The sequence below is a fragment of the Dendropsophus ebraccatus genome, chromosome 10 (assembly GCF_027789765.1).
Source record: "Dendropsophus ebraccatus isolate aDenEbr1 chromosome 10, aDenEbr1.pat, whole genome shotgun sequence".
Lineage (NCBI taxonomy): Eukaryota > Metazoa > Chordata > Amphibia > Anura > Hylidae > Dendropsophus > Dendropsophus ebraccatus.
This window is the reverse complement of record NC_091463.1, coordinates 11,138,078-11,160,418: the sequence shown is the minus strand read 5'-3', so window position 1 is coordinate 11,160,418 and position 22,341 is coordinate 11,138,078. Positions and strand designations below refer to the sequence as shown.

The following is a 22,341-nucleotide window of genomic DNA, read 5'->3' as shown; positions in this document are numbered from 1 at the left end:
GCAACTAGCTGCTGGCCATGCTTACTACTTATGAGGACCAGGAGCCCAGTCTAGATCCCCATTGGGGATCCACAAAGACCCTAACTGGTAAAGACACCTGCCTGTCAAGGGAAACACCACACTGTTCAGCTGCAGGAATCAAGCTGGCAGAGTAACTCTATCGTTGCCAGAGACTGAGAGGCAAAGCGGGTGGGGCTGAACAGATAACCGAGATAAACCGAGCCCTGTTCACACAAGATTCAGTGCTTTGTGCACTGCATGCCCCTAGCTGAGGAGCGCAAAGGCACATTCCTGACACCTAGTGACAGATTACCTTTTAAGATTCCCATCTATACCAGTATGGTAGCAATAAAAACTATAGATCATAGTGGGAAAAAATTAGTTCCCAAACAGCCTGGTATATGGAATATGTGTGTGGTGCACCCCTCCGGTGGTGTGGAGGAGGTGCGGACGGTCACTTGCCAGATGTTTAAGCCTGACGCCAGCTCTATGGTGGTTGGCCGAGATATAACCGTGCCCAGTGATGTAATGTCGTGATGCCAGTGCCAGTTGGGCACACAGGTATGGTGGCACACCTGCTTTTATTTTAAAGGGCCGGTTATACCTTGTTCCCCTGTGGACAGTGAACTGCCGGGTTGTTGCGGGGTCCCTTGGGTATTTATCACGGTGGTCCAGAGTGGAATAGTGACCCACCCGGATTATTGGTACTGCCACCCACAGAAAGGGGAGATAACCCAAGGAGTGTGTGTATACTGTGTTGGTGCTTGACGAGGAATTAAAGAGTCTCTTTAGCATAAATAAAGTCTTGTTTACTCTGAAGATACTGGAAGCAGGCAGCAGGCAGCAGCTTTGCTTTGATATAATACTTTACACTTGATAAGACACTTAATACTTTAAGATCTAGATTTGTATTGCAAGTAGAGAGTGATACAGTTGTGCTGACTGGGTTGCGTGCTTAGAAGTAGAAGAGTACATCAGAGAAGTAGAGAGGAGAATGTTGGGAGAGTCCCCACTCAATGTCGTACTGTCCTCTGCCGGAACTTCGGAGGTAGATGTAGAAGAATACTTGAGAAGAGATAGAGAATACTTGTGCCTGTGTTTTGACTCTTTGGTCTTTGCACCACCTAGTGCCCAAGTGTTGAGTGACCCGTCCTAAAGGGTGACACAAGCTTTAGACCTTGTTACCTGGGATGAGCGAAATGCTGAGAGTTCCCTGCTTACACCCGCGATGTGAGATGGAGTTCATAGGCTTCTAGCAACTTTGCTCTATCCGGATCAGTTCCTTTACTTTCTTTATGGATACTGTCCTGCACTGTGTCTCTCCTTGTCCACAACGTGGGCTGAGATGATCCCTGACTTGTCCATTCTAGTGAAGGTCTAACACTGCATAGTGTTGAGTGAGGTTACTTTAGAAGAAAAGGTGTTCAGCGGACTGGGGACCTAGCAGGAGCCAGGGCCAAACTGGACTGCTGTAGAGAGTGCCTTGACTTGAGTCCTTCCTCTACAGTGTCCAACAACAAAAAACAACTACACTTCCTCTACCCATGACTTCCTTCCTACAGCCCCTGTAAGGTGTGCTGTGAGAGGATGAGGAGTGCGTATGTGAGAAGTAAAGAGAGAGATAGGCAAGAAAAAAAGAAAGAACGCTTATTGGCATACAGATCCATGTGACACACAAATAAACAGTAACCCTATGGTTCCTACAGCCGTGCAATATCTGAGCATAAATACTTAACACAACAAACTCTGGCACTACTACTACTACATGCAGCCCCTACAGGACATAGCTCCCTCAGTGCATCCCCTATATAGTAATAGGCCCCTCTGTGTAACCTCCAAATAGTTCATGACCCCCTCTATGCAGCCCCCATATAGTAGATGGCTCCCTCTTTGCAACCCCCATACAGTAGATATCTCCCTCTGTGAAGTCTCCATATAGCAACTGGCCCACTCTATGCATTCCCATAAAGTATCTGGCGCCCTCTGTGCAGCCCCCTTATAGTACTAGCCTCCACTGTGCAGTCCCCCTCTGAGCGGACTACATATAGTAGATGCCACCCTCCTCCATGCAATCCCTAATAGCAGATAAGCCCCCCCTACAGTCCTTTATAGTAGGAAAGCCCTTAATGCAGTCCCCTATAGTAGATAAGCCCCTATAGTAGATTATCCCCCTTATGCAGTCCCCTATAGTACATAAGCCCCCCTACAGTGCCCTATAGTAGATAATCCTTCTTATGCAGTCCCCTAAAATAGATAAGCCCCCATGCAGTCCCTATAGTAGATAAGCTCCCATGCAGTCCCTATAGTAGCTAAGCCCCCCATGCAGTCCCCTATAGTATATAAGCCCAAGACACCAAGACCCCATCACCTTTGCAGCCCCCTAGTAAAGGGCTGAATGAAAAAAACAAAAACAACTAACCTTTCACACGCTCCCTCAATGCTATTGCGGCTGATTTCCAGCTATGAGCGGCTCTCCTCTCTTTCAGCACAGGCAGCATGTGTTAGAGACACTGCCTGTACCTGAAGTCCTGGCCGCCTGCGCTCATACAATTGCATGTGCATCTTAAAGGTGCACACACAACTGAATGGTCCTGTAATCCTGGGACGGCGCTGTAGCACTGTATAGTCTGACAATGGCCCTCCGTGGGTGCCACGCCATCACACCAGCAGGAAGGGGGGGGGGGAGGATGCAGTATGTCCATGCTGACCATCCTGCTCTCAGTCTAGAGATGTGTCCTCTCTCAGATTCTGTCAACTGGGCAAATTGTGCATCGTGTCATGTTTGCCAGTCACCAGTACATTGCCCAATACATCATTTCTACCAGGAAGTTTATGTATTTGTAAAAAAAAACATATTATACCATGTTATTTGATGAACAAATGATCACTTTCTGTGTTTACCATTTATTAAAAAAAATTAAACAAATGTATTTTTCTAAAAAATATACATTTTTATTTAGAGGCCAGATAGATTTTGTCTTTTATTGGGGGTGGGGGTTTAATTCAACAATCTTTAGTCTCGGGCGCCAGCTTAGTGTCAGCAATATTATTTGCGATCAACATCACATTCTAAGCAATTACACTGAATGACATAATTATATGTTGGAGATTATAATGCTGAATATTAAGTATATGGTGGAAAATTCCTCGAGGGGGTCGATGATCTTTCCCTACTGACCTTAGATCCTATAAATCGCTCTGTATCGCCCTATGGGCAAAGTGTATCAAAGTTTCACTGGTTGCACTCTGGGCTCCCCTGACTGTATGAAGTAAGTTCTTTATGTCTTTATGTAGCGATCCGTGTGTATTTGACCACCCAGATCTCGATATTTCATATGTCTGCGACATTTATTTATTTATTTTTTTAAAGTGTCACTGTCAGTTCATTTTTTTTGCAGAAATCATTAGTACGGGCGATTTTAAGAAACTTTGTAATTGGGTTTATTAGGCAAATATGGCTCTATCTGCATTCAAAAAGACTTTCCCCAGGTCCCCCCCCCCCTCCCCTCCTCTTTCTCATTCACTGCTCATTATCAGGAAATCTCGACTGGTTTACATCAGTCGGGCCCTGTCTGTTCTATGGAGAGGGGAGGGGGAGGAGGAAAGAGAGATTAGTCGGCAGCAGAGAACAAAGGATAACACATCAGAAACTGTGTGAAAGCTGGTATTCAGAGGTCAGAGAGGTCAGTGCTGACCTCAGAGGAGATAGCCTGGTGATGTAGCTGTAAATTAACTCTTTGTTGTCCTGTTTTGGTGCCTCATCTCCCTCAACCCCTCCCGTCTCCATAGAGAACAATGAAGACAGGGGGAAGAGCTTCAAACTGCTTTTTCATGATTAAAAATGGAATTTTCCGCTAATAAACCCGACTTCAAAGTTTCTTAAAATCGCCTGTACTATTGATTTCTGCAAAAAAAAAATTTAAACGACAGTGACACTTTAGGTGACAGTAAGGTTTTAAAGTGTAACCTTTTATCTCAAACAACTGTGCAGAAATCAATAGTAAAAGCGAATATTTTTAAAAAAAACTCTCATAGATTTTATTAGGCAAAAGAGCTTCCTTCTGGACTCACAAGCCTCTCACCTTCCCCTTCTCATCTTATCTCTTCATTGTTAAAGGTCCCCATACAGCGTAGACTTAAGACAGCTGAACCCACCGCTTGCAGCCTTTTCGGCCGTCAATCTAAGGTGTATGGGGCTCTCCCGAGCAACCACATATAGATGATGTTGGTGGCGACAGGGGTCGGACATGATGGAAAATCACCGTCCAACTCTTTTATTTTGGGAAAGATAAGCCACAGTGAGAGTGCCCTCACCTCTTATCCCTCCTCATAAAGAATGCAGGAACCCTCAGCCATGCCGAATGTTCCCGTGTAAGGGGAGGACAAATGGCAGGAAGAAAGGACAACTGACAGCTGAACGACCATTTAGCCGACAGTTATTGATAATGTATGGGGTCCTTAAGGTAAAACAGTCTAGGAAGCAGGGAGAGCCGAGAAACAGCCTGCCCAAACCTGCAGACTTTCTGGCCAGAAAAAACGCCGGATTCACATGTTAGGCCTCACCCACACATCAGTTTTTTTCTGTCCCATTAATTTCAATGTGGTCGTCTACACATCTGTTTTTGACCACCGATTCATACCATAACGAAAGCTCCAATAGTGGTCAATATTACCAACACATGGCTTATAGGCGTGATAGAATGCCCAGTAGTAGTCCTGCTCCTCATATACATACACAGGACTGCACATCCTGAAAAGTCACCAGGAATGATAGTTACGCTTTAGTGTTATTATTTTAGGGTCGAATCATAAGAAAGCCAAGAAAAAAAGAATATGTCAGGCAGGAACGGAAAAGTAAAGCCTGTGAGAAGATATTACCTGTCATACTGTATGTACAGGAATAAATACATAGTACATTCAGGTATATTAGCAGAGATGTATCTGGGTGCTCCAGGCTGTGCTCCAGTAATGAGATCCAGGGGTCCTGCAGAAGACAACCCCATAGACTATAGAGCCAATTCCACCAGGGTCTATGTCTCTGTAGTCAGCTCTCACTTCATACTGACCTTTTAAACATCCCTGAATTGTGGTCAAGCTTTGGGTTCAGGTCCGATCTGTGTTGGTTTTCAGCATCTTGCTTGTAGTATAGAGTTTTTCCAGGGAGCATCAAGCGCCAGCACCACTATGAGGTATAATAATCTCCAGTCTACTCCCAGCAGTGTCCCGGCAGCCTCCATCTTCTTGATATCTGTGAATGTTGACCATGTTTGTCTTGCCAGGTCCAAAATGCGTCTCTATTTTCACCTCTATGTTATGACTCTGACGTTCCGATCTTTTGGGACATCCACGTCCGGCTGTTCTCTCTCCATCCGAGCTATGGCCGATTACACTGAGAAAGGAGATATCACACTGGGTTTGATCAATGCTTTTAGGGCATCATATACTCAACCAGTCGCCACCTTCTCTAAACAGCCACCTCTACGTCCATGTGACTGGTGAGTCCAGGTTTTTTTTTTTACTCAATGACTGTTGTATATAGAAGACGAAGAAGAATCCTATAGAAAATCATATTGGGCCTCCCATTATAGTGACTCCACCCAGGACACTATGGCTGAGAGGCCCTTACACCTCCACCTAGTCTGCTATTCTTGTTTCTGCTTTTGCTTTGAAGTTTCCACCTATTGTGCCTTCTCTTTACCCTGGAAGGGTTTTCCTTCTGTGCTCAATGTAACACTGTACATATGGAGTGATAGGGAGCAGAATAGAGACATTAAACCTTTTGAAGCCTACTAACCTTGTGGCTACCAGGGGGCAGAGAGGCATAAGTTTAGGCTCTACCTGTAACACGGTTGTCACTTACGATTTAATAGAGATGTCTTTTATCGTGGCACTACACATGCGCCTCTTAGTAAATCCATCAGACTGCATGGGGGTCGGCTCTATTTAATACTAGTGTATGAGTATGCCAGTACTGATAAATCTCCCCATAAATCACAAGCACATGCTACTTGTATGTCCAGAAATATGATGACTACATGATAACAGAAAATTTATGTATTTCAGGTTCAACACCGATTCATACAAGTCCATTCTGGCTTTAATTTTTGCTGTCGAGGAAGTGAATGACAACCCGGATCTTCTACCCAACATCACGCTGGGGTTCCAGATGTTTGACTCTTGCTTCTCTGAATCAGCTTCTGTTCAGGCAGTTTTTCAGTCTATGTCAAGTAATGGAAACCAAACCCCAAATTACAAGTGTGGATCCGAGCCCATTGTACCTGCGATCATTGGAGATGTTTCAACGTCATCGGTAGCTATGGCGAGGGTGCTCGGCCTATGGAGGTTCCCTCAAGTAGGTGGAAGTAGGCGGACATATCTCCGTAATTTTTTTAAACTATTGTATAATATAAACTGTGGGGGTTGCATTAAGGGTCGTCCTATGAGCCAGGGTCATGGCAGAGGTCCAAACAGTTTTCAGTGATGGAGTTTCTTATTTCACATAACTGCCAGGGATTATCAGGTAGCTAAAAAGAGCATCAGCCTACCTCTAGATCACCTGCTAGGTCTATGCTTTATAGGGGTGGCCCTTTAATTTCAGTAAGCAACATGAAATACCTAATTTCCAGCTATGGTGTCAGTGCAGGGGAACTGAACGTTTGTCTTAAGTTATGCCTCACTGGAGGTCCTAGCAGCAAGACATCATGAGATGAAGTTTCAAAGAACTGTCCAATATGGAGAACCCTTTCAACAGTGTCTCTTTACAGGTATATGCCAAATCTAGGTGACTACTTCAATTCTTTATCCATTCCATGTTACCATTAACAATTAGGATGGGACCTTGAGTTAGAGTGAAGGCCTGAAAAGTGTAAAACATACTGTTTTTATCTAGATCACTTTAGTCATCACAAAACCAACGAGCTCTGGTACTGGCTAAGGATCACCCAGTGCCCACACCAACGCAACTGAATACCCCGTTGTTGTTTTTTTTTTCTTTCTTTTTATCAAAAGGATGATGCATGCTCCAGTCCCATTGGTTTCATCCCTCACCCACATCAGAGGTCAGTCTGTCTCTGCCCATGTATCTTTAAGTAGGGCTGGGTTCACACTGCGTTTTTGCAATCTGTTTTTTTTTTTTTCCGTTTGCATTTGTGTGCATCCGGTTTGACCCGTTTTTTCATTGACTTCCATTGTAAAAGAAACGGACTTTTTGTGTCCGTCAAAAAAAAAACGGATCCGTTTTGATCCATTTTTTTTTTACAATGGAAGTCAATGGAAAAACGGATCAAAACGGATGCACACAAATGCATCCGTTTTTTTCATCCGTTTTTTGCAAAAAACGGATGAAAAAAACCGATTGCAAAAACGCAGTGTGAACCCAGCCTAACACAGTAATATATATTTTTCAGGTCAGTTACATGGCCGCTCTACCATCCTTGAGTAGCAAATTTGAGTTTCCATCATTTACACGGACTACTGTAAGTACCAGGAGCCAGCCTCAAGCTTTGATAGAACTGTGCAAGAAATTTAGGTGGACGTGGATAGGAGTCGTTGTGTCTTCAACAGATTACTTTATACAAGGAGTTGTAGAGTTCAGGAGAGAAGCCATCAAGAGTGGAATTTGCATAGAATTTTTGGAAATAGTCACTTTTAATCCAATCCACAACAGAATCCCAAAGACGATGGAAATTGTCAGCCGTGCTACGGCCAGAGTGGTCATCCTCTACTGTACTATTGCAGAAATTTTCTTACTATTTCATGAGATCCTTCAAGAAAATATGAATAGAAAAGTCTGGATAGGTACAGAAGCTTGGTACACGATACCTCCAATAGACAAACAGTTTTGGACCATACTTAATGGGACCATAGGAATTGCAAGAAGTAGAAATATTTCACCTAATTTTTCCAACTACCTAAAAACTTTCCATCCTAGTAAATACCCAAGAATGATATTTGTTGAAACTTTTTGGGAGGTGATGTTTACCTGCAAGTGGCCAGAGGCTGAGGTCAATAACCACTTCATAAATGTAGGTCACGTCAATGTGACTTGTACAGGACTGGAGAAGGTGGTGACCAGTGACGTGGCCGAACTCAATGACCCAACATCACTATTTGTGTACATGGCCCACAATGCTGTATATGCCATTGCTCACGCTCTCCACAACCTACTGCACTGCAGTCCTGGTGAAGGACCCTTCCATGGAGGATCTTGTGCCAATAAACAGGACCTACAACCATGGCAGGTAAATTACTCTTCTGATGTTTTTTTTTAAACTCTAAATTCTAGAAAACATCAACAATTTACTCTATAAGGTAAGCAGATATAGTTCACTTTTCTGCATTCTGCTATCCCCTGCTTATTGTTAGAGGAATTCTGTCTCTAGTAACAGCAAGATCAAGGAAAATTATAAAAAGTGGTTGCAGGGCATTGCATGTGCTATGAGCAGTATGGAGGCTGAGAGCCTGAGACAGAGACAAAGCCTGAGCTGTATGTATGCAGGGCCATCTAAAAACAAAAACAAGACTCGCCTCCCACACATTCCCTCATTACTGCAGCTCTCTCGGCACCGTTCTGCCCTATTCTCTCTTTCTGCACATGCAGCAAGTGTTACAGACACCTGTAGGCACTCCTCACAGGCGTCTGCGACTTCTGGTGCAGGCAGCGTCCATAACACAGGAGGAGAGCTAGGCTGAGAGAGCTGCAGCAACAGGGGGAGCATGTGGGAGGTGAATCTTGTTTTTTCCTTTTTATTTATCTACCTTAGAGGAGCTGCAGAGACAGCCATGAGCAAAAGGGGTGGACTACATAGGGGGCCATCTACTAAAGGGAAACTACATAGGGGGCCATCTACTAAAGGGAAACTACATAGGGGGCCATCTACTAAAGGGGAACTACATAAGGGGCCATCCACTAAACAGGGCTATCTACTAAAGAGGGACTACATAGGGGGCCATCTACTAAAGGGAAACTACATAGGGGGCCATCTACTAAAGGGGAACTACATAGGGGGCCATCTACTAAAGGGAAACTACATAGGGGGCCATCTACTAAAGGAAAACTACATAGGGGGCCATCTACTAAAGGGAAACTACATAGGGGGCCATCTACTAAAGGGGAACTACATAGGGGGCCATCCACTAAACAGGGCTATCTACTAAAGAGGGACTACATAGGGGCCATCTACTAAAGTTGGGACTCCAAAGGGGACCATCTGCTAAAGAGGGGGGGATACACAGGGGGGCCTTCTGTGGTGAAGCCCCCAGTAGATGTTGTGTCAGAGGATTTGCCGGTCACTTGCTAGGTGGTGAGGTGTGACTTCACTCCGGTGGTGGTTGGCCGAGATACAGCTGGACCTTGGGGTGCTACTTTGTGACGCCAGTGCCGAGTAGGCACACAGGTGTGATGGCACGCCTGCTTTTATTTTACAAGGCCGGTTGTACCTTTTTCCCCTGTGGTCAGTCTCCTGCCGGGTTGCTACGGGGTCCCTTGTGTTAGTGTGATCGCGGATGGCCAGAGTGGTATAGTGACCCTCCCGGACTATTGGAACTGCCACCCACAGAAAGGGGAAGTGTCCCAAGGCTGTGTAGTATACTGTGTCGATGGAAAGCAAAAGATCACAGAGTCTTAAATAAGCTTGTTTTACTTAGAAAGTACGTGCTTGAGGCAAGGTTACACAATGATGAGGTTTCTCTTGATAAAGCACTTGATAATACACTTGACAATAGTTCCAGACAAATACTTGACAATACAGCAAACAAATCTGCAGTAGAAATACAGTGTAGGATACAGTCGTGCCGACTGAGTAACATACTAAGTAATACAGAGAAGCAGAGTAGCAGAGAGGAGGATGTCATGAGAGTCTCAACCCAAGTAGTACTGTACTCTGCCGGGATGTTGGAGGATGAGGTAGATAACTACTTAGAAGAAGAAGAATACTTGTGCCTGTGTACTAAACTTTTGTTAGCCTTCACACCACCTAATGCCCACTAGATTTGGCTGAATAGTCCTAGTGGGTGACACAAGGCCCCAGACCTTGTTACCTGGGATGAGCGGAATACTAGATAGAGTTCATAGGCTTAATGCACTTTGCTCTATACGGATAAGTTCCTAGCTTATTGCTGTCTGTGGATACTGTCCTGCTCTATGACTCTCCTAGTCCACGGCGTGGGTTGAGGTTGTCTCTGACTTGTCCCCTCTTGTGAAGGTTTAGCACTGCATAGTGTTGTGTAGCATTGCTGAGAAGAAACTGTGAGCTGTGTCTTGCTTCCTACCCATACGAGGTTCTAGCTAAGACTGACTTGGGTAGGGGACCTGGCAGAGGGCCAGGGCCCAGATAGGACCACTGTAGAGAGCTATCTAGCTTGCGGCCTTCCTCTACGATGTCCACCACGAAAGACCCTTACACTTCCTACACCCATGTGACTTCCTTCTCCGAGGGCATCTAACGTGCGCTGTGAGTGGGTAAAGAGTGCAATAGAAGAAGCAAAGAGAGAGCTGATAGGAGAGAAGACGAACAGATTTCCATTGATCTGCAGATCCATGTGTCATACAAAGAAACAGTAACCCTTTATACACTTCAGCTTCCAAATACACATATACAATACAGTGACATCCAGTGGCAAAACTCTAATACTATTTTCATCACCACACAAGTACAATAAGTACAGACTTTTACAAAGGGTGTATATAACAGTAACCCCCGGGTAGGACACCACACTTCTACTAAAAGGGAGCTACACAGGAGCCATATGCTAAAGGGAGACTACACAGGGGCCATCTACAAAAAGGGAACTACACAGGAGGCTATCTACTATAAGGGAACCTACACAGAGGGCCATCTACTATATGGGGAATAGACAGATTGCACCATCTTCTATACGGGAACCTACCCTACATAGGGAACCAACTACTGAACGGGGGATGCAGAGAGGGTGCACTAATGTGAGCAAGCTCGTCACTCTTGGGTCCTAAGTCAGTGTACAATGGGGTGAAAAAGTTGGGTGCACAGCGCGGGGCCCAGGAAACATTTAATCCGCCCCTATGTAAGGCTTGAATGAGCTTGTTGTCTTCCTACAAAAGGGAAGAGATACAGATAAGGCCATAGAGATCTATATACCTGCCTCATACATTTCAACCCCCGTCCCCCAACATGGTACTGTAAAATAGATTTTCAGATCACAATATTTTATCTCAGTAATTTATCAGAATTTATGAGCCTTTGTTGCACTTCTTGACTTAAATATACATCCATTTATCCAATACCAGCTTCTTCATTACCTGAGAAGGGTTCACTTTGTGAATACGGCCGAAGAAGACGTGTCATTTGATGCCAATGGGGACATTTACGGGCACTTTGACATGATGAATTGGCATCTTGAGGACAACAGGCGGCAATTTTCGAAAGTTGGGATCTTTAACGATTACTTAGATGAAAAACTTTCAATCAATGACAGCGCCATCGTCTGGGCTGGAGGACAGGTAACTTAAATTACTTACATTTAACATGCTAGAAATATAAAATAACATAAAAAAAATCTCAAAGATACTTTGACTTATTATTCCAGTCACCAGTATCGGTCTGCAGTGACGTTTGTCCTCCAGGACACTGGAAAATGCCCCGGAGAGGTCAACCCGTCTGCTGTTATGACTGTGTTCTGTGCCCAGAGTCAATGATTTCCACTGAGACAAGTGAGTCCATTATTATATGTTCATGCGTTATCTGTCTGTTCTCTAATCCCACCAGCTAAAAATGTAGGGTTATGTCTAATGTATAGGCACGTGTCTATGGGAGCAAAACACAGGGGCAGCATAAGAGACGCCATCTGCTTGGGACAATATCTGTGTGATGGAAGGGATCTCCAACAATAGTCTGGATGTGGCACTGCTTGGTACCTTAGTAATCAGTTGTATAAATTGGTCAGCAAGTGCTCAATTCCACTGCAGCGCCAACACTGGAGAAATGAAGCATTGCACGATTTTATTAACCCCTAAGCACACAGGCAATTTACATTGTTGGCATTTTTCTCCACCATCCAAGAGCCACTAATATAGAGCCTCCTATGGCCAACTGTTTCCTTGTTTTACATATAATGGTCCCCCTATATTGCCCCCCCCCCCATATATACTTGTTTCCCATCCCCTACCGTTTCACTATTACCTCCTTATTTACATGCTATCTTCCGTATACTGTCTGCACAGACCTGATGACATCATTGGGAAGGTCATTTCAGGTCCTTGCAGGTAGATAAGTAGAGTTTGTGGGACCCCGATGGCTTCTGAGCGGCCTCATCTGCACATCACTTACATTATTGCAGTCTGATGAATTTGCGCAAATAGGTGCGAAGAGCAGTAATGTGAGTGATGTGCAGAGCTGTTCCGGGGACCAGGACAATTTGTCAGGTTAGTGCCAGTAACTCACCGCTGCTTCTGTGTCATAGCCGGGAGAACTGCCCGCAGCTATGAGAGGAGGCTTACCCATCACGGCTCCTGCCTGCCGCACATGTGTTGTGGGGTAGGGGGGAGCCAGCAGGTGCACAGATTGCCGGGCCCTGTAATTCAGGTAAGTCATGCTGTCCCCCAGGGACCCGAGATTCTGCCGCCTCATTCCGCCTCATGGCAGAAGCTGCCCTGTCTGCTTGGTTCTCTGAGATGGTGGGACAACCTCCCTGCCAAACTTCTTCATAAAGTAAAGGAAGCCCTGATGCTGAAGGCGAAGAGTAAAACTTTTCCATGGTAATGTTTGTATGTTTAGATTTTTTTACTTGAAAAACTAAAGAGGTAAAGGGGGGGGATTTATCAAACATGGTGTAAAGTAGAACTGGCTCAGTTGCCCCTAGCAACCAATCAGATTCCTACTTTCATTTCCAAAGAATCTGTGAGGAATAAAAGGTGGAATCTGATTGGTTGCTAGGGGCAACTGGGCTAACTCTACTGAACACCAATTTAATAAATTTCCCCCAAAGTATTTTGAATGTTTTTTTTATAGGGCTTTTGTATCTTTTTATGGGAGTACATATGTGGTTTCTTAATGGCTTATACAGTACACCGCAGTACTTATGTACTTCAATGTATTATTGTGTTGATCATATTGGTAGATCTAACATAGACGCAGACACAGAGACCATCAGGAAGCCCCTGGCTCCATGAAAACTGACCACCACTCATTGATTGCATTGCTTAAAAGACAACTCCCACGAAATTTTTTTTTTAGCTTATTTAACACACATTACAAAGTTATATAACTTTGTAATGTGGTTAAATAACCGGTCTGACCCCGCTTTCGGACCCCGACCCCCCCCCCCCCCACCCCAGAAGTTAAAGAATGTATACATTACGATCGTCACTGTCCTCCTCTCCTAGCCGGCATCTGGTGATGACGACGTCAGAGGCGGGGGTGGTCCGGGTCTTCTTCCTCTTCGGCGTCTTCATAGAAAGTGAATTGGTGCGCATGTGCACCAGCAGCCTTTTCATAGGCTGGAGCGCATCACATGGCTTCCAGCTTGCTCAGCCCTGATTGGCTGAGGTTGCTGGAAGCCATGTGATGCGCTACAGCCAATGAAAAGGCAGCCGGTGCGCAAGCGCACTGGCAGCCTTTTCCATCCCCAGGACCCGGAAGTCAGAGACATCGCTGGACGGCGGACGGCGGCGACGGAGAGGCGGACGGTGGGCGAATCAAGTGGCGATCGTCACCGGAGGGATGGTGAGTATGGTGTCTGTGTTTTTTTTGGGGGGGAGGGTCCCGAGGGAGTTGTCCTTTAAGGGAGGTGGGGGCTACAATTGGAATCATAACAGGACCAGCAGCTGTCATCGGTTAGACAGGATATGATGTCTATTTACTGTGAGGTTAAAGTAATGACATCAGAGATAACTCTTATACTTGATACTAAAGATGAGTATTGGCTGCAGACAGCATAAAGCAACCCATTTTTTTTTAACATACTACTAATGTGTCCTTGTTCTTGACTAATGTTCTTGAATTTCTCATTATCTTTCAGATTCTGCTCAATGTTTCAGTTGTCCACAAGATTTGTGGCCAAACAGAAATAGGACCAAATGTGCCCCGAAAGTTGTGGAGTTCCTCTCCTATGCTGAGCCTTTGGGACTAGTACTGGCATCATTATCCATAACGTTCTCCATCACCACTATGATGGTGCTTATTGTATTCATTAGGTTTCGAAATACCACAGTGGTGAAAGCCAACAACCGTAACCTCAGCTACGTCCTCCTGCTGTCCCTAATGTTGTGTTTCCTCTGCTCCTTTGTATTCATCGGTTGCCCAGTCAAGCTGACCTGCTCCGTTAGACAATCGCTCTTTGGGTTTATATTTTCTCTATGTATTTCCTGCATTTTAGCCAAAACCATCATAGTAGTCATTGCTTTCAAAGCCACCAAACCTGGAAGTAACCTCAGGGTGTGGATCGGTTCCAAGACAGCCATCCTCGTTGTGTCTATGTCCACCAGTGTCCAAGTACTTATTATTCTGGTGTGGCAGATAGAGTTCACTCCGTATCTAGAACGTAATTATGGCGTCCTACTTGGTGTTATCCTCTTGGAGTGCAATGAGGGATGGGTTGTCATGTTCTACTGCACTATAGGATACTTGGCCTTCTTGGCTACAATAAGTTTTGTTGTTGCCTTTTTAGCCAGGAACTTACCAGACAGCTTCAACGAGGCCAAGTACATTACCTTCAGTATGTTGACCTTCCTTAGCGTCTGGTCAACCTTCATCCCGGCCTATCTCAGTACTAAGGGCAAATACATTGTAGCTGTTGAGATTTTTGCTATATTATTGTCTAGTTTTGGGCTTCTGTGCTGTATATTTGGCCCAAAATGTTATATAATCCTCCTGAGGCCGTCGATGAACACAAAACAGTATTTAATGTCAAAGGGATAATATTTAATGGAGGGCCTCCCACTATTAAATCTCAATTTAAAACTAGATGCACCAGACAAACTCCTTTCTCCTGTGTCTGCCATGCTTTGTCCCACACCAGTATAATCTGACATAAAATATAAGGACAAATAATAATATATTAAAGAAACAGATGAGTATGAGTATTCATAGTTGTTCGATAATAGAAAACTGTAAAGTACAAGGGAAAAATAGAGCAATGGACCCATGTAACCATTCCAGTCACAAGGGGTTGTGCCATTTGAACAGTTCTGTTAGAAGGTTCCCTGTTGGCCGCCAGTGTTCACCTCTTCTGCAGCGCCTCTGGAGTACAACATGGTGTACTTTGAAATCAGTGGAGAATCTATTTGTACATGAACCCGGAGAGTCCTCCAAATAGAAGATAGAAACATAGAAGATTGTCAGCAGAAAAAGACCACTGGGTCCATCTAGTCTGCCCTTTTAGTATTTTCTTTCTTATTATCTTAGGATAGATATATGTCTATCCCATGCGTGTTTAAATTCTGTTATTGTAGATTTACCAACCACCTCTGCTGGAAGTTTGTTCCAGGTATCTGCTACTCTTTCAGTAAAATAATATTTTTTCATATTGCTTCTGATCTTTCCCCCAACTAACCTCTGACTGTGTCCTCTTGTTTTTGAGCTCAGTTTTTTACTAAAAACACTTCCCTCCTGAACCTTATTTAGTCCTTTAACATACTTAAAGGTTTCAATCCTGACCCCCCCTTTCCCTTAGTTCCTCCAGACTATACAGATTCAAATCTTTAAGTCTTTCCTGATATAGTTTATGCCTCACACCCTCCACTATTTTTGTAGCCCGTCTTTGGACCCGTTCAATTTTATCAATGTCCTTTTTTAGATGAGGTCTCCAGAACTGGACACAGTATTCCAGATGTGGCCTCACCAGAGCTCTATACAGCGGGATCACAATCTCCCTCTTCCTACTGGTTATACCTCTAGCTATACACCCCAGCATACGATTTGCTTTCCCCACCGCCTGGTTGCACTGGTGACTCATTTTAAGGCTGTCTGATATCACTACCCCTAAATCCTTCTCTTCTGAAGTCTTTTTCAACACAGTACTGCCGATGTGATACTCGGATAGAGGATTCCTCCTCCCCAAGTGCATTATTTTACATTTGGAAATGTTGAACTTCAATTTCCACTGTTTGGACCACTTATCTAGCAAAGCTAAATCGTTTTCCATATTACTGACACCTCCAGGAATATCAACCCTATTGCACACTTTTGTGTCGTCAGCAAACAGACAAACTTTACCTACCAACCCTTCTCCTATGTTACTTACAAACATATTAAAAAGAAAAAGAATAGGACCCAGAACAGACCCTTGTGGCACACCACTTGTAACCAGTCTCTGCTCGGAATATACACCATTACCAACAACCCTCTGATATCTATCCTTCAGCCAACCCCAAATCCACTGAACTATCCAGGGATCAAGAAACAATCTTAGTAGATGCTTTCAACTATTAGATGGAAGGACTTTCCTCTATTAAATCTGACTTCCTTAATAGAACGTTCAAAACAACACCTGGTTTCTATACTCAACTGTTGCAGTTGTTGGTGCATTCATTTTGTTAAATATGTAGTGCTAAGCCCAAAGGTGGGGTAATTGTCACCTGCGCTTAACCTTTCCTACGCCAGGGATCTGTCAGGTAGAGGGGTCTGGGAGGACAACAGACAGGTGCAGCCCTAGAACTGACACCCGCCCCAGCTGTCCCTGCCTGCTTGCCTCGACAGTCCTAAGATGGCTGCGGACAACTGGGCGTCGATCCCTAACCTGATCCAAGTGGAAACACAAAACAGAGACAAGACTAACACACAAAAAGGGAATAGAGGTCCTAGTTGGTAACAGACGGTCAATATAAGTACAAAGCCAAAAGTCAGGTAATCAGGAGTTCAAGTCAGAGGGAATAGCTAGTTCAAGAAACACTAGGTAACTAGAGTCTTTCACAGACAAGGATCATGAGTAGTGATGAGCAAGTACTAAAATGCTCGGGTGCTCGTTTCGAGTAACAAACCCCATTGAAGTCCATGGGAGACTCGAGCATTTTTTGAGGGGACCCAAGTTCGGTAGAGGTAAGGTTGTGTGAAAACCTGTCAACCTCAGAAATTCATGAAAACACAACGGAAATGGACAGGAAACAGCAGGGGCAGCATGTATGCATGCCTCTGAGGCTGCCTAATGGCACCATTATGCCTAATTCTGTGCAACAACCTGGTTAAAACAGAGGTAGGCATAGAGACCACATAAAAACTCAGCCTGACACAGCATGGCATTGAGAACACAGGGAACCATTAAAACAGAGGTAGCTTATCATGAACCACCCAAAAATTCAGCCTGACACAGCACAGTGGTGAGGACAGAGTGAACAAGGTAGAAGCGGTAGCCAGTCAGCCTTCCAGTATGGATACCAGTAAAGGCCCAGCAGTAGTCAACATGGATGCCAGTAAAGGCCCAGCAGTAGTCAACATGGATGCCAGTTAAGGCCAGCAAAATGGAGGCAAGGGCAGGCACACCTAGTGAGGCTCCCCAAAACTAGGCCAGACACTGCATGGCATTCGGCACACAGAGAGCCATTACAAGTGAGTGAGGAAGCAAGTGAGCCCATCCAAAAATTGGAGTGAGTCCAGGGGCTGGGATATGTAGTAGACATGAACCCGGGTGCTGACAGCTAACTGGCTAGGCCTGCTCTCACTCACCCCTCACCATCAAGAGTACACTTGATGCCTCTCGACCGGGGGTGGTGAGGCCCCGGCCACAGCCAGACAAAAAAAATAAAACAGCTGGCTGGTTGGCGGGTGCGCGATCGGCGGGCCCCCAGCAACCAGTCCCGCTCCTCTGCAGACGTAGTGTGACGTCAGGCAAGGAGGACACATAGAACAATATATTGATTATATATAATAATAATAACATATTTATATATATATATATATATATTATAATAATAATAATCACAATACAATGATTACTTAGATCACAAGCTCTCAGTCAATGACAGCGCCATCTTCCAGGCTGGAGGACAGGTAACTTACTGTACATTTTCTATATTTCACATTCTAAAATAATTTAAAAAATATATTAAAGACACTATCATATATTATTCCAGTTACCAGATACTGGAAAAAGCCCCGGAGAGGTCAACCCGTCTGCTGTTATGACTGCGTTCTGTGCCCAGAGTCAATGATTTCCACTGAGACAAGTGAGTCCATTATCATGTTATCCATGTGTCATCTGTCCGTTTACTAATCCCACCAATAATAATGGACATAAACATTAAAGTCAGTGATTTCCGATGGATTGGGCAACCATTTAATGTTTCTGCTGGCCTCCTGACACTTTCCTGAGAGCAGATCAGAGAACGCTCGAGCATGTTGGGTTTCTTTATGCCCAATACTTTTGTTGAGGTGTCTGGTTGTGTCTTTCTCCCTTCTCCATTATGAGACCACATGCATATTCAGTTCTGCACCGGGAAATTAAGAATAATACATTTACATCTGCCAATTGGTTAGATAAAACATTATATGGTAATCACAAATGTGGCAAGTGCAAATGGTGCCGCTTTTTTAAACAATGTAAACAAGTAAATTTGGGGGGATACACTCGCAATATACAAGATATGATGTGTTGCAAAACAAAATATGTAGTGTATGCCATAATATGCACTTGTGGCATGTACTACATAGGGAAAAGCATACGCCCCATGAATAAACGATTCAGTGAGCATCTTAGATCTTTACGCACAGGACAAAGAGCCCCACGGCTAATTGAACATGTAAATCAAAAACATGGAGGCAATGTAAAAGACTTAAAATTCATGGGGCTGCAGCTCGTACAATGCAAAGGGGGAGGAGACACGAATAAAAAGTTACTACAATGCGAAGCGCGCTGGGTACTAGCTACAAATGCGCAGGGACATATAGGTCTAAATGACCGTATTGACCTTAGTATGTTCTTATAAACGCATACATATGTTGTATATATAATTTTCCTATATATTCTTTGTTTTTAGTATGTATTGTGACGCCCTACTTCTGACACGTCATGACCCATGCATATATGAAGTGATGTGACTGAAGGGGCGGGATCTGAAGAAGCAGCTGTAATCATCAGTGGAGGGTGTTTGGCGTCCTCCGCCTGCAGGAACCATGATTTTAAGCACATGCTTTGAATAAAGATACTACGTTTTTTGCTACAGATTGGTGAGTGCACCCAGAATTCTTTCTTTCATGTTTATGGACAATAGCTACCTTGTTCTCACTGGAGTAATGCACCACCTATAGCGACTGTTATTCACAGAGCATTTTTGTGACATATGGGGCTAATCCATGAATTGTATAGTGCCGACCCCTATATCTATTATACACTGTGACTTTTATATTATGTGATGGCTTGTAAAAAATTCAAACCATTGTTACTAAATATATGTTCCTTAAAATCGCTCTATTCCCAGGCTTATAGCACTTTGGTCTATGGGGCTGTGTTAGGTGTCATTGTTTGCGCCATGATGTGTTCTTTCTATCGGTACCTTGACTGCGCATATACGACTTTTTGATCACTTTTTATTACAATTTTTCTGGATTTGATGCGACCAAAAAATGCGCAAACTTGCACTTTGGGATTTTCTTGTGCTTACGCTGTTTACCGTGCGAGATCAGGAATGTGATAAACTAATAGTTCGGGCGATTACGCACGCGGCAATACCGAACATGTTTGTTTATTTATTTCTTTTTATTTATAAAATGGGAAAAGAGGGGTGATTCAAACTTTTATTGGGAAGGTTTTTTTTTTTTTACTAATAATAACACTTTTTTTTTCTTTTACACTTATACTAGAAGACCCCCTGGGGTTAGGGTTATTTCCCCCCTGGGGTTAGGGTTATTCCCCCTGGGGTTAGGGTTATTCCCCCTGGGGTTAGGGTTATTACCCCTGGGGTTACGGTTATTTCCCCTGTGGTCACGGTTATTCCCCCCTGGGGGACTTCTAGTATAAGCACACTGATCTCTCATTGAGATCTATGCTGAATAGTAATACAGCATAGATCAATGAGATAGGCACTTGATTGCTTTCGGCTGCTGCAGCCGGAAGCAACCGAGTGCCAAGCCGGGATCAGCGCCATTACGGCACAGACTCCGGTCGGCAGCAGACTCGGAGATTGTTCCTCCGGGACAATGTCCTTGGGGGGGGGCGATCTCCACCACTATACCACCACCAATCGGGCTGCTTAAGTAATCAGATGCAGCTGTCAACTTTGACAGCTGCATCTAATTACTTTATTAGCGAGCATGGCGATCAAACCTGCTAATAGCCGCGGTCCCGGGCTACATGCCGCACCTGGGACCCCGGCGGTTCAGAGCGGGGTCACCACGCGGCCCCCCTCTGAACTCCCCGAGACGGCCACAGGGCGTAAATATATCCTGTCTCGTTAAGGGGTTAACAGAAAATTTAGGATTGTGTCTATCATATAGTATAATAATAATTCCAATATTAATATATCGCTAACTGATTCCACAGCACTTCACATCCATTTTTTTGTTAATTTGGTCCCTGTCCCCGTTAGGGCTAACAATCTAAAGTCAGCCATGTGAATATTTTTAAATGTGGAAGGAAACTGGAGTACCCAGAGGGAACCCACACAAACACGCATGGGGAGAACATACAAACCCCTTGCAGATGTTACCTTTGGTTGGATTTGAACCCAAGACCCCAACACTCCAGCTGTAATGTAGATGTCCCTCTCATCTGGTCCTCCAGTGTCAGTTCAAGTGCTAGAATCTACTGCAGCTCAGGGACCACCTCTAGACAACCCCTTTATTAGTCTACAATGTTTTCCTTGTTCTTAATGACTAATTCCCTTTAATTATTCTTTCCGTTTCAGATTCTGCTCGCTGTTTCAGTTGTCCACAAGATTTCTGGCCAAACAACAACAGGACCGAATGTGTCCCAAAATCTGTGGAGTTCCTCTCCTAAGAAGAGCCTTTGGGACTAGTACTGGCATCATTATCCATAGCGTTCTCTATTGTATTCATCAGGTTTCTAAATACCCCGGTGGTGAAAGCCAACAACCGTAACCTTAGCTTCGTCCTCCTGCTGTCCCTAATGTTGTGTTTCCTCTGCTCCTTGGTATTCACTGGCTGCCCGGTCAAGCTGACCTGCTCAGTTAGACAGTGTCTCTTTGAGATTATATTAACCCATTTGAGATGTATTAACCTAAGAAAGTGTGTCAGGTCCAAGGCGCAGGGCCGGCGTCAGCACCCGGCTAAGTAGGGCAAATGCCGGGGCCCCCAGCTCCTCTAGGGGCCCACTCCCGTTTGTTACTACATTTTTTTTGTTAGTAAAAAAGAAAAAAAAGTGTAGTAACAAAGAGGACTGGGCCCCTAGAGGCCGCATGTGACAGTTAGCGGCCCGCCGATCCATACTGGGGCCCCCGAGCACCTGTCTTCCATCACAAATCTTCCCTACAGCCGAGTAGGAAAGAGGACCTTTGAGTCTGAAGGACCTTTGATGATGTCACGGGTCATGTGATCGGACACATGACCTGAGGGCAGCAGGTAGGCTCTGCAAACTAAGTGTCCTGTATGTGCTGGTTCTTCTACTTGTTTTGTGTATAGAGGTCCTGCTGTAATATATCTATATCTATTACAGCAGGATATATATATATATATATATATATATATATATATATATATTACAGCAGGACCTCTATACACAAAACAACTAGATATCTGTATCTATCTATCTATCTATCTATCTCCTATCTATCTATCTATCTATCTATCTATCTATCTATCTATCTCCTATCTATCTATCTATTATCTATCTCCTATCTATCCCCTATCTATCTATCTATCTATCTATCTCCTATCTATCTATCTATTATCTATCTCCTATCTATCTCCTATCTATCTCCTATCTATCTATCTATCTCCTATCTATCTATCTATCTATCTATCTCCTATCTATCTATCTATCTATCTATCTATCTATCTATCTCCTATCTATCTATCTATCTATCTATCTATCTATCTATCTATCCCCTATCTATCTATCTATCTATCTATCTATCTATCTATCTCCTATCTATCTATCTATCTATCTATCTATCTATCTATCTATCTATCTCCTATCTATCTATCTCCTATCTATCTATCTCCTATCTATCTATCTCCTATCTATCTATCTATCTATCTATCTATCTATCTATCTCCTATCTATCTATCTATCTATCTATCTATCTATCTATTTCCCTATCTCCTATCTATCTATCTATCTATCTATCTATCTATCTATCTATTTCCCTATCTCCTATCTATCATATGAACATGGTGAGACCTCTAGTTCTCCTATATTCAGGCCCTGCAGTGATATACAGTGTGTGTGTGTGTATATATATATATATATATATATATA

The 22,341-nt window shown here is 43.9% G+C and overlaps 1 protein-coding gene across 1 annotated transcript; it reads left to right on the top strand.

Annotated features, from left to right (window-relative positions):
• Positions 1-17: 17 nt before the first annotated feature.
• On the top strand, positions 18-14,891 carry LOC138766356 (extracellular calcium-sensing receptor-like). Its single transcript, XM_069943932.1, has 7 exons — positions 18-151; positions 5,280-5,495; positions 6,064-6,352; positions 7,407-8,240; positions 11,264-11,476; positions 12,579-12,714; positions 13,993-14,891. The coding sequence occupies exons 1-7, from the start codon at positions 18-20 to the stop codon at positions 14,889-14,891; spliced, it is 2,721 nt and encodes a 906-aa protein (XP_069800033.1).
• Positions 14,892-22,341: the final 7,450 nt, after the last annotated feature.